Source organism: Nannospalax galili, unplaced genomic scaffold, assembly GCF_000622305.1.
Source record: "Nannospalax galili isolate Female #2095 unplaced genomic scaffold, S.galili_v1.0 scaffold454, whole genome shotgun sequence".
In the NCBI taxonomy this organism is placed as follows: domain Eukaryota; kingdom Metazoa; phylum Chordata; class Mammalia; order Rodentia; family Spalacidae; genus Nannospalax; species Nannospalax galili.
In genome coordinates this window covers 3,823,202-3,835,528 of record NW_008334929.1, presented here as the reverse complement: position 1 = coordinate 3,835,528, position 12,327 = coordinate 3,823,202, and the positions used below count along the sequence as shown (strand labels likewise).

At 39.2% G+C, this 12,327-nt stretch overlaps 1 protein-coding gene across 4 annotated transcripts in view; it reads right to left on the bottom strand.

The window, feature by feature from the left end:
- Positions 1–12,327, bottom strand: part of Lrrk2 (leucine rich repeat kinase 2) — a 143,745-nt gene that overhangs the window by 72,111 nt on the left and 59,307 nt on the right. For all 4 annotated transcript variants that reach the window (XM_008829672.2, XM_029561887.1, XM_017797294.2 and 1 more), the window contains exons 21-26: positions 8,030–8,148; positions 5,478–5,547; positions 4,551–4,768; positions 3,777–4,027; positions 3,397–3,545; positions 2,041–2,134 (exon numbers count right to left, since the gene is read on the bottom strand). In XM_008829672.2, the coding sequence (XP_008827894.2) occupies positions 2,041–2,134; positions 3,397–3,545; positions 3,777–4,027; positions 4,551–4,768; positions 5,478–5,547; positions 8,030–8,148 (901 nt within the window). The remainder of the gene's footprint in view (positions 1–2,040; positions 2,135–3,396; positions 3,546–3,776; positions 4,028–4,550; positions 4,769–5,477; positions 5,548–8,029; positions 8,149–12,327) is intronic.

The following is a 12,327-nucleotide window of genomic DNA, read 5'->3' as shown; positions in this document are numbered from 1 at the left end:
TTGTAGGTGCATGCATTGGTTAGAACAAAAGGCATGCTTCACTGGGGTGGAGGGAGGCAAATGTGAACAAGGACGTCAGAAACAAAATTGGTCAAGTGGCCTAGGGGGTGATGAGGTAGTAACGATGTACCTGATACTCTTTAATTACAAGAAATGATTTTTTTTTCACCAAAAAGTAATGATAAATGTTCAAAGCAATAGATGCATTTTTTCCCTCGAATATTACCTGATGGTCATATGTCAAAACATCACATGGTACCCTATATTTATAATTTATTGTGATGACTTATAAAATGGACACAATCCGATAATGTCCATAATGACTTTTAATTAACTCCATCAAACCATGGGCTCTGTGCCTTGTGACATGGGCACCTGATCTCATTTCCCTGGCAACCTCAACTTGGTATAGCACCGGAAAAGGTAATGAGTGAATGAGTGTAGGCTTGAGAATTCACATATCACACAGTTAAGACTGGGAAGGACACATGACCTTGGGTGAATGAGATATTTTAGAACTAGGGATGAAAAGGCCTGATGGCAGAGCCAAACTTGTACTTCCCCAGTTGAAGCTGGAGAAACCATTTTGAATAAAATCATGGGTGGGGCCTGACTAGAGGGCACAGTTCCAGACAGAGTCCCAACAAGACAGTTCAATTAGCACAGTTCTAGGACACAGATGATTCCAAGAGCCAAGTTCAGGCCCGTTCTTAAAAACTAAATTTGGGGGCTGGAGAGATGGCTCAGCGGTTAAGAACACTGGTTGTTCTTACAGACCCAGGTTCAAATCCCAGCACCCACACAGCAGCTAACAACTGTCTGTAACTCCAGTGCCAGGGGATCTGACAGCCTCTTCTGACCTCTATGGGCATTGCATGACATGGGTGCACTTACCTACATGGAGGCAATAACACATACACATAAAATAAAAATAATAAATAACATTAAAAAAAAACTAAATTCAAGCGTTAGGCTTTTATTTGTTTAGGTGATCGTAACGTTGGCGTAGTAGCACCACAATAATTTATATATGTCAGTTCAAGATTTTTTTAAAAAAGAAAGCAAAAACTTGGGACTGGAGAGATGGCTCAGCAGTTAAGAGCACTGACTGTTCTTACAGAGGACCGGGTTAAGGTCCTATCACTCACATGGTGGCTAACGACTGTCTGTAACTCCAGTTCCAGGGGATCCAATGCATCTTCTCACCTCCTGGGGCATTGCATGACACAGGTGCATTTACATACATGCAAGCAACACACTCATATACATAAAATAAAAATAATAAATAAAATATTTTTAATAATGAAAAAGAAAGCAAAATCTTGAGGTCTAATTTCTCTACTTTAGGTACATAAAAATGTGTCAAAATGAGGAAAGGATCAGTGTTCTACAAATGCTCATGGGTCATGAGAAATTATGATTAATAAATGGACAAAATGCTTACTGAGAGTCCTGCCTCCACTACAAGATTTGCAGATGTGGAGCCCCCACTATCCCTTCATGGAAGGGGCTTACTCAGTCATGAGGGGATCCTTCAGGCTGCATCTGTAGCTAACTAGCAGTTAGCTACTCTACTCTGGAGTTAACTAGTAGTTAACACTCAAAGTGGTGTGCATACTCTTCTTGCAGCTTGTCTCAGTGTGATGACCGTCACAGCACTGAGTGTGGCTGGTAGCATCAACAGGCCCACTCTGCAAGCTGCCTACGCTCACCCACATTTCCCATGAATGCAAGAGTGAAGGGAGAATGAAGTCAGATGGCAGCTGAGGTGGACTTTCACATGTTAACTGACCCCTTTTACCCCAGTTATCTGAAGCTCAATGAATTCATTCTAAGCTCACCTAGCAGACGAAAATTTGGGACTATGAAGCAGAATGTGTTCTACTGAAATGCATTAGATTTTGTTCCAGTTATCTTAGAAAAATGTGTGAAAAGCTAGAAAAGCATAGAAATAATTTATGCTATGCTTAAGTCAAAACCTTCCTTCTAAAAGTTATGCTACAGCTCACATCTTTAAAACAAAAGTAAGGATAAACTTACTGTGGTAGAATTAAAATTACATCTGGAATGCATGTAAATTTATTCTGAGATAATTTTAGGCTTGTTATGGAGGAAGGTAAGACAGGCATAGTAGCTGAAAGAAAATAAAAAGATAATGAACATTTTTAATCATTTCAACCAGATTTCTATTAAGCCCAATTAAGAGCAGTTACCAATGAAACACCACTTACTTTAATTTCTATTTTCACACTCACTAATGTTATACAAAAAAATTTACCTTATAAAACAATAATATGGTCATTAAACAATAAAGTACTTTTAAGAATTTTAATCTTAAAACCCTTAAACAAGTATATAATCTTATACAGCCAATATTTTCAAAGTAAGAAATTTTAGAATATTCAGTCAATTTGAAATGAATACAATGTTATTAAACAACATATAGTATAGATTAATTCAAATGACTCAGCTATAACAGCTATAAGAAAACATCGTGAATACTTTATTAGCACACAGCATAGCAGAGCAGTACCATCTCATAAAGGGTCTAATAAATGAATGGTATTTAACAAAAATATTCTTCAAATACATGCTCTTAAGACACTGGCAAGCATTAGGTAAAATAAAGTGAAATATCCCGGAGTTTTTGATATGTGCCATATTCTAGGAATTTCCAAGAAGAAAATACAGCTTGAGGTGCCTCCAGGAGTAAACTTCAGTAGAACAGTTTAGGAAACTAAGCCAACCACCTGGGAACAGTCCAGGCAAACTCAGACTCAGTAGAATTTCAGATCTAGAGTTTGTGAACTATAACTCTATGGCTTTGTGAAAATCATCTTCAGGTTTCCTTCCTAGCATTTTCAAGATTAAAATATGAGTCATATTTCATATAGGGTATCTTCAAAGGTCAGAGTACTCTAGGGCACTGCTGAGAGCTAGCCTCTGAAAAGAAAAAACAAAACAAAACAAAAATGACATTCTCCTGAAGCTTCCAAAATGTACTTGTGACATAAATAAGTCAGTAGAGATGGTTCTCCACCCAAGAAGTATCTTGTGGCTCAGATGCTAAATGGGAAATGCTTGTCAAATCAAAGAACCTGGGCTTCGCTTCACATGGGTAATTTTTAATATATGTTTAGAATAATTCTTTGAGAATTTCATACAATGTGTTTGGATCACATTCACCTCCACCGCCCCCACACACACACTCCTCCACTTAATGCCTCCCAGGGGTTATTTTTAATAGTGGTGTACTGCTCAAATGCGCCCCCATCAATCATCTTCTCAGATACAAGCCCAGTTCTCAAACCATTAAGTCTGTGTAATGCTCTTACAGTTTGGATCCTTAATGTCCCTAGTGCCCTGGTAAGGACAACATCCACACACAAGACTTACCAAGAAAATTCATTTTGGCACTGAAACTCTCCACTTTCTGACAATCCTCAAGAAAGTTCTCAGGAAGGGATGAAATGTGGTTTTTACAGACATTTAAAACCTTCAGTTCCTTCAAGCTCAAGGAAGAACATATCCCAGCTATTTTATTTCTAGTTGTAAAAAACAAAACTGAGGATTAAAATGTACCGCTTCCAGGCACGTTTACTACTCTTAAAAATTAGTTGTGAAAATTTCAACTGACAAAATTGCATTTTGTCATAATCGTCTCTGTATTTTATCATGTCTGCTTCAAACTCATTACTATAGAAACGTCAGTGTTTTGTCAACCTTAGGAAGTTCACCATAAGGCAAGCCTGCGGTCTTAATGAGTCGGATCTCACCCTTCCAACGTGAGCTGCTCCAGGTTTTCCACCGCAGTGGCGAGGTTCTCTGGGACCAAAGACAGCTGGTTGTATGACAGGTTAAGCTGTTTCAGGGTCGGGCACTTCACCGTGGGATCTAAAACTACAGAGGGCCCGATGTCGTTTCGCGAGACATCAAGATTGGTGATACAAGTCATTTTCAACAAGTAAGAGGGAAATGATGTGAATTTGTTACTGTGCAAATCCAAATGTGTCAAACACTTCAGAGTCTGAAAGAACAACGTTTTAAAATTCTAAAATGAATATTTGAGAACTAAGTTTAGCATCATGTCTGCCTTTCATACCTTGGCTAGAACCCTCTGTGATTTTTTTTTTTAATCTGAAGACTCGGTCCACAACAGAACTCAGTGTGCTCACTGGCCCAACCTTCCCTGCTATAGCATGTATAAAGCCATGAAAAGTATCCTAAGTCCCCATCAGAAGCAGGCTCACAGAAACAGAGTTGAGAGCTTAATTCAGCTGAATTTTGGAAATGACTTCTGCAAAGAGGAAGAGAGAGGCGGGGCTCCAACTTGCACGGCTGAGTCTATCAGAGCAGGCTCTACTTTCGGGTTATGGATATTAAAATGTGTAAGGATTTCTAACAGGCAGTGTTTAGATACCTGTGTAAAACCCAGAACAAAGGGGAATTGGGACCCAAAGCCTAAATGTAGTGCTTGCTTCTGGCAGACGCAGAGGTGCGGGCTGCACAGCAGTGCAGTGCCCTGCGCGGTGCCGAGTCCCGGGACGAACCTCGCACAGGTGCTGCGGGAAACAGGTGAGGACGTTCTGCTGAAGCTCCAGCTTCACCAGGTGCTCCAGGTGGCCGCTGAGACAGCACCGCGGGCTCAGGGCATCGATGTCCCTCAGCTCGTTGGCCGAGAGGTCTAGCGATGTGATACAGTCTCGCTCAGAAGTCAGGGAAGAAGAGCTTCCCGAATGCCTTGAATAGGATGGAAGCTTGGAGGACCCTTATTTTTCAAAACACAGAAGATGGCAACGTGAGTACACGGTTGGAACTCACCTGGGAAAGTTTTCGGAGCCCTGTCAACTGAGTGTCAGGCTCCCCCGGGCACTGAGGAGTCGGTAAAAACAAGCCGTGGAACTCAAGTTGAAGTGACAGAGGTGAGGGTAAAAAATACCGTTTATTGTATGAAAGAAAAACAAGTTCCTGATAAAAGGAAGGTTGGGTCTGGAGGGAACGTTGTTCAGACTTCAGAAACCTCCTAAGAACACGGGTCCAATGATATTCAGAAAAGGTAAATTTTTAAACAAATGCATTTTATGTTTCTGTAGTCTGTGCAATCATTAGATAAATGCATATGAAGTTCAGGGGCTGGAGAGATGGCTCAGTGGTTAAGAACAAAGACTGCTCTTGCAGAGGACGTGGGTTGAATTCCCAGCACCCACATGGCAGCTAACAACCGTCTGTAACTCTGATAACCAGGGGATCCGATGCTCTCTTCTGACCTCCACGGGCACTACACAACATGGGTGCACCTACCTACATGCAGGCAATACACTCATACACATCAAATAAAAACAAGAAATAAAATATTTTTAAAAAGAAAGTTACAAAGTTCAAATTGGAACCATGAAAATTTGAATAATTTGTGCAAATTAAAGCAATGCATTCTCACTAAAATATCTCTTTAGTTAAAGTTATTTCCAAGTACTTACTGAGCGAATCATCTGAAGACAGTATTTTTCTTTTTCGCCTCAGTAATTCCTCCTGATCAAAAATGGGACCCTATGAAGCAAATAATGTTATGCAAATCAATTTTTTATGGTTTCTGTCAATTCTGAGGAGAAGACATTTCTGTTAGCTGCAACCAGGAAATGTCAATAGGGAGAGTAAGCGGGAAGCAAAACTACAGCCTTAAAAACAAGGTCAAAAGAGAACCCATTTTAGTGCCAAAATGGCTTTTAAAATGCAGGCTCCCTCTCCTTGTTTTACTTTCTTATTTAGAAGGGTCGCACTGTGTAGTCCAGGTTGGCTTAGAACCTATGATCCTCCAGCCTTGGCCTCCTGAGTGCTGGGATCTGAAGCATGTGCCATTAGACGCTATCCTTAGTTTTAAACATGAGGAAACTGAGAGGCAGCGAGGTTGAGACAGAAACCTGTGCACATTCACTTCACTCAACAGCAAAAGCACCTTTGTAACTGCTTAGTAAGTTACACCTGCTGTAGTCAACCCTGTGGCCTAATTAACCCTGGCTACCACTCATTCTGCCCATCCTCAGATTAGACCAAACACAAAATAACTCCTTTTGTTTATTTTTTTAATTGGCATACTTTATAAGTTATAATATGTCATACGTTGCATACACTGATCAAATCACTTATACAGGCAATCTGCTAACGTCAGCTTTCTAGAAATAAAGAGCAGACATGTTTCTACCCACAGGTATCGCTGCCTTCACCAGAGAAGCTTCCCTTCACTTAATATTTGTATGTGTGCACCCACGATGTGAGGGCCCATGCCGTGGCATGCCTGTGGAGGTGAGTGGATAGCTATGAAGCTGCTTCTTTCCTTCTCCTTTATGTGTTTCCAGGGATTGAACTCCTGTCACCAGGAGTATGCAACAGGTCTCTTTATCCCCTGAACATCTGGGTCCTGAGGAGCTTCTTTTTGCAGTTAACGCAGAGACTTAACAGCTGATCAAAGTGCTGAGAAAATGAGATGGTAGAGTGCTCAGCCTTAAGTGGGACACCCGCATCATCACCCTTCCAAAGCTCAGGGAGCACCTTGAAAAGGGGGCAGAAATAATGAAAGAGTTGGAGGATGGGGAGGTGTGTTGCAAAAAGACGCCTGGAGATGATACAGCCACAGCACTCACAAGCTCACTGCAGCTGTGGTTACCCACGCAGAACCTGCCCCAAACTGGCCTGCCAACATTTCATAATGGAAGGGGGAGGATTCACTAGGCCCCACCCCTCCCTGAGGAACTATTAATGATTAACAGTGGCTGGAGAAAGGGTTCCACTTTCTTCAGTGGTCTAGCCACTAAGTGCCCACACTCCAGCAAATAACCTCCTGCACAGGCTTGTACTGGTGACCTAAATTAAACCCTAAGAGTCACTCAAAAAAGACATGAGATCAGAGGGAGATGACAGAGGGTACTAGAGGTGAGATGACTAAAAGTTAATCACATTTATATGTAAAACTGTCAAAAATATAAATGAATAAGAACAACCAGTGTTCCTAACTGCTGAGCCATCTTTCCAGTCACAAATAATATATTTTTTAAGCGATTTAAAAAAAGAAAAGAGAAAGAAAAAAAGAATAGAGTGGTGGTTACGAGAGTCTGGGGATGGTCTGGAGGAGGGAGAAGAAAAGTAAGATCCATCAATGGGTTCAAAATTACAGAGAGAGAAGGGCAAGTTCTGATGTGCTGTTGTGTAAGACCATCGCTGTAATCAGTAATATCCTATTGCATATTTCTCAGGAAGAGCTAAATTTATTAATTTTTAATTAATTAATTTCTAAATTTTCATAGATCAAAATAAAATTCTGGCCACTACACAACAAAAGGGTTGAATCTGAAAACAGCATACTTTAAATTTCTTAAGACTATTCCAAACAAAATATTTTCCATTTAAAATTTTCAAACTGTATTTGATTGAAAAAATTAAAACCTTTGAAAGAGAAATCATAGATAAAAGGGGACTATTATACTGTTGTCAATAATACAATCTGCCAAATTATGTGAGAATGACATGTTCTCCTTTGATATTATATTCTTATATATATCCTTTGATAATCAATATCCTTTGATATTATATACCTTAAATATATACATTTAAAGCAGTCAAGAGCTATTTCCATAGCAAAACATATATATTGCACATATATTTTTCAATGTTCAAAACTAATTTAAGATAAAAACTCAAGCATAGGTTAGGATTAATCTTTCAAAGTAATCCTGAAAATATAGTAGTCTTCAATTTTCCCAAGGGGTATTAGCAAACACCTCATGTAAATGTGTTATAGCCTTTGGATCATTGTTAACCAAACAAGAATTAATGATATGCATAATATTAAATGAGTCTCAATAAAAACATATACACAACTGTGAATTTAAGATAATTCATAAATTATTTAGTATGTTTTCATATATATGCATTTGTAAGGTAACTCCTTGCTGGTCACACCTAGCTTCACCATAAAACTCATTTATCAAAAGAATGTCAGATACCAAGCATGCAACATCAACACAATTTAACTTACCAATGAATTGGAATGTCTCTGTGTATTTGGTGAGCAGCGTTGCAACACAGGATCTCTGTAAAATTCTCCTACACTAATTGAATTTGATTTCCTTTTCATGAGAAATGAACTTTCACTTCCTATTTTGAAATGACAAAATAACATGAAAGCAAATAAGGAAAATTAGCTCATCAGAGGTAAGCAGCATAATTCTGTCATGGAGGTATAAATATATTTTCATTAAAAAAGCTTAACAGGAGGGCTAGAGAGATGTGTCAGCAGGTAAGAGCATCGGCTGCTCTTGCAGAGAACCTGGGTTCAATTCCCAGCACCCACTGGCAGCTAACAAACATTTGTAATACACACACACACACACACACACACACACACACACACACACAGAAATTTCACAACCCCCTTTGAACATGAGAATAAAAATGATAAGCTGTGTTGGCTTTTCATTTAAAAAATCCAACGACTTTTTTCTTCCTCCCTGTATACTTACTGTACACCAGTCAGAGGCTGGGCTTTGAGCAAGTGCTGGATAATGAAATGCAAACCCATGCCTCAGAGTCACTCATGGTCCATGAGGAACACACAAGAAAATCCTAGTTACACATATTGTAGTAAATATATGTGTGTACAGGAAACAAAGAAAGTGTGCACAAAATGTGACCAACGGTTTTTCCATTTCTCTAAATTTTTCTTGTGCACTTAAAATAAATGGCTTTATCACCCTGTGTCCCTGTTCAGCATGGAAGAAGCCAGAGCGGTCTGCATCCCTATTCCCTATCTGCAAGTTGGGTAACCTCTTCAGAGGATGGTGTGATAAGAACAGGAGGTAGGAATTGGCTAGGCAGCTGGGGTAAAAAGACCCCAAAGAAAAGTAGCCAGTTTCTTGGCTAAAAGTCAAAATGTCCTTGGGCCTCTTAACAACATACTCTGTTCCAAAGGCCCAAAATGTCAAAAGTATTTGGGAGCTCTCAGCTAATCCCTAAAAGATTTTAGGGTTACCTCTTCAGAAGGGAGAATATTAAGAGTAGCAAAAACCCCATAAAAATACAAATAAATAAATAAAATAAACTTCATTCACCCTGGGCTCAGGGACCATCTCAGAAGAGGGGGCAGAAAGGTTGTAAGATCCAGGGAGGAGGTGCAGAACCACATGGAAACAGAATCCTAGAAGCTCCTGGAAATCTGCTCATATAATTCTTTGGCAATAATGTCAGCATACTGAAGTCCCATGCAAACTCACACAGACCAAAACTCAGCAGAGAATTGGGAAAATGAACAACAGACCCTAATCTTATCTGAAGAAATATTGGCAACTGATTGCTGCTAGGTGAAGAAGAGCTGATCTTCCTAAAATAAGGGACTCTAGGCAGGCTGACTAGACCCCAGTGGATAGACTTGCACTGGGGAACTTCTGGGGACACTGACTTGACACATTGGGCCTTAACAGGGATGACAGGATGTATGGGTTCCAGTGGGGGGGCTATGGGAGGGTGCCATTGGGGACAGGGGTATAAAGATGATTAAGATTGTTTGAGATATTCTGTAAAAAATACATGAGAATTCAATAAAAAACTTTTAAAAATTGCCTTTAAATATTGGAAACACTTTAAATTATTTAAAATTTGACAATCGACTATAATTCCATTTTTATTTTATATTTTGCTGTTTCTTTTATGAATTGACATGAAAATAAACAAAATGGGCTTAGTCTTTTAGCCTTTAGGTAATTTTTTTTATCAGTACTGAGGACTGACCCCAAGACCTCATGCCTCATGCATTCTAAGCATGTATGTACCACTGAGCTATGCCTGAGTTCTGGTTAACAATAATTACTTTCTGAGATAAGAAATGAGAACTACTTATTTTCAAAAATAAAAATCAATAAAATCATACTTGAAAGGATAGTGTACAATTATTTGTGGAATTGTTTATAAGATTGTAAAGTCCACTGCCTTTTACAATTTTTTTATTTTTAAGCAGTTTTATGTGTATGAGTGGTTTTGCCTGCATGTTTAAGGGTACCAGGTGAGTGCAGTGTCAGAAGAGGCCAACAGAGGGCATCAGATTCCCTGGAATTGGAGTTACAGATGGTTGTTAGCCACCATGTGGGTGCTGGGAGCTGATCACAGGTCCTGTGGAAAAGCAGCCGGTGTTCTTAATCACTGAGTTGTCTCTCCAGTCCCACAAATCTACTACTTTTTAGCTTGGAAAGAAAAAGAATTAATTTTAGGTGCTAAAAGCAAATTGTAAAATCAACATATCCAAAAATCAACTTTATAATACAATATAAAATTTAATATACTCTCTGGTTCCATATTAAAGTCTAATTCATTCTATAATATGAATTATTTCTGCTTAATAATTTAAATAAAAGAACTGGCAAGATGGCTTAGTGATAAAGGTCCTTGGTGCAAAGCCCAGTGACCTCAGTTTGAGTCCCAAAACCCACATGATGGAAAAGAGAGAAGCAACTCCTGCAAGTTGTCCTCTGTCCACACATGCTCTGTGGCAGAGAGAGAGAGAGAGAGAGAGGAGAGAACAAATATATGTAACTTAAATTTTTAAAAGATTTTTAATAAACGAAAATTTGTAACTTATTTACATATATTTAAAGACTATGACATTTTCATAATTATCTTATGCTATCTATTTTGGAAATGATTTTTATGTCAACCATTTTAATATTTTCCTGTTTAAAAATACTTAGTGGGCTGGAAATATAACTCAGTGGTATGAACATATTTAGTATGTGTAAAATCTTTTGGTTCCATCTCAGGGCCACAAAAAGAAATAAGTGAAGAGAATTATTTCAAGAATAAGAAACAAAAACTTAATTACCACCATAAGCAACTAGAGAACTGAGCAAACGATGTCAAGCAAAGTGCAGATTGAAACACTGGGCAAAAACAGTACATGATCCATCCATAAAATCTAGTAAGTTACAGGAGTCCTAGGCTCACCCTCGCCTTCACCGTGGGGGCAAGGTAAGGGCAGAGACAGGCTCAGGCAGGAAAAATTTCATGGAGGTCAGATAGATGGATTTTCCAAAACAGATCACAGAGGCTGGGGAGTTGTGTGTTCTGGGGCATAGTCATAAGGCTGAAGTAATCACCATATGGGTTTCAGGAAATGTGAACCACAAAAAATGCAAAATGGGATTCTAGACGCAAGCTTCAATCAATACAAAGAAATTTCCAAACAAAAATACAGTCTTTAATGTCTCTGCACCCAACACAGAGTGCCAAAACCACAGAGGAGAAACTCATGTGATTAAAAGCAGAATTCCTTAAAAACCATATTTACAATGTCAGCATTTCCTCTCAACAAAAATGGAAAGAAAAACCAGTAAAGATACAATGCTAAAGAAAAATGCTAACACACAATTTACCTAACCGATCTTTCTGGTCAACAGCTGCTACATTTTCTTTCAGTCACACACGGAGTATCACCAGGACAGACCATCCGAAATCCACAAAGCAAGTCGCAATGGAATTAGAAAGTCTGAAATCACCGGCATGTGATCTCCAATCAACAAAATGATAAACTGAAACTAAAAAACATATCCAGTACATTTCCAGATATTTTGAAAATAAATGACACTCTTTTAAATAACCCATGAATCCAAGACATCACAAAAGAAATCAGAATTATTTAATGAATTAAGAGCAAAGAAAATATGAAAATTTGAGGAAGAGCTAATACAGTATTTAGAAGAACAGGTAGAGTCTCAAATTTTATATCACAAAATAGGAAATGCTACCAACCAATACTCTAAATTTCCACACTAAGAATCTATAGATTATGGACTGTGTATGCCTATAATCCCAGAACTTGGGAAATGAATGCAGGAAGATCTGCAGCACAAGGCCAGCTACATAAGTAGTAAGTTTGAGGGCAGCCTCGGCTACATGAGACACTGCCTCAAAAGTGAGGTGGGATGGAGAGATGGCTCACTGGGTGAAGTGCATGTTGGGCAGCCATGAGGACATGGGGTCAGATCCTAGCACACAGGTGAAAGGGCCAGACATGGTGGGGCAAACCATTAGCCACACCTGGGGCAAAGATGGAGGATGCTTAAGGTTCACTGGACAGCCAGTCCAGCCAAAACAGCAAGTTTCTGGGTCCATGAGAGAACTGAGAGAATGTGTCAAAAAAAAAAAAAAAAAGACAGAGAAGCAGCAAAGGATGACATTCGACCTCAGCCTTTGGTCTCCAAACCCTGCCCAGTGAGTGAGGGCACCTGCAAACACACACACTCTGCACATGCAAGCACACTCAAACACTAAACACATTCCCATACACAT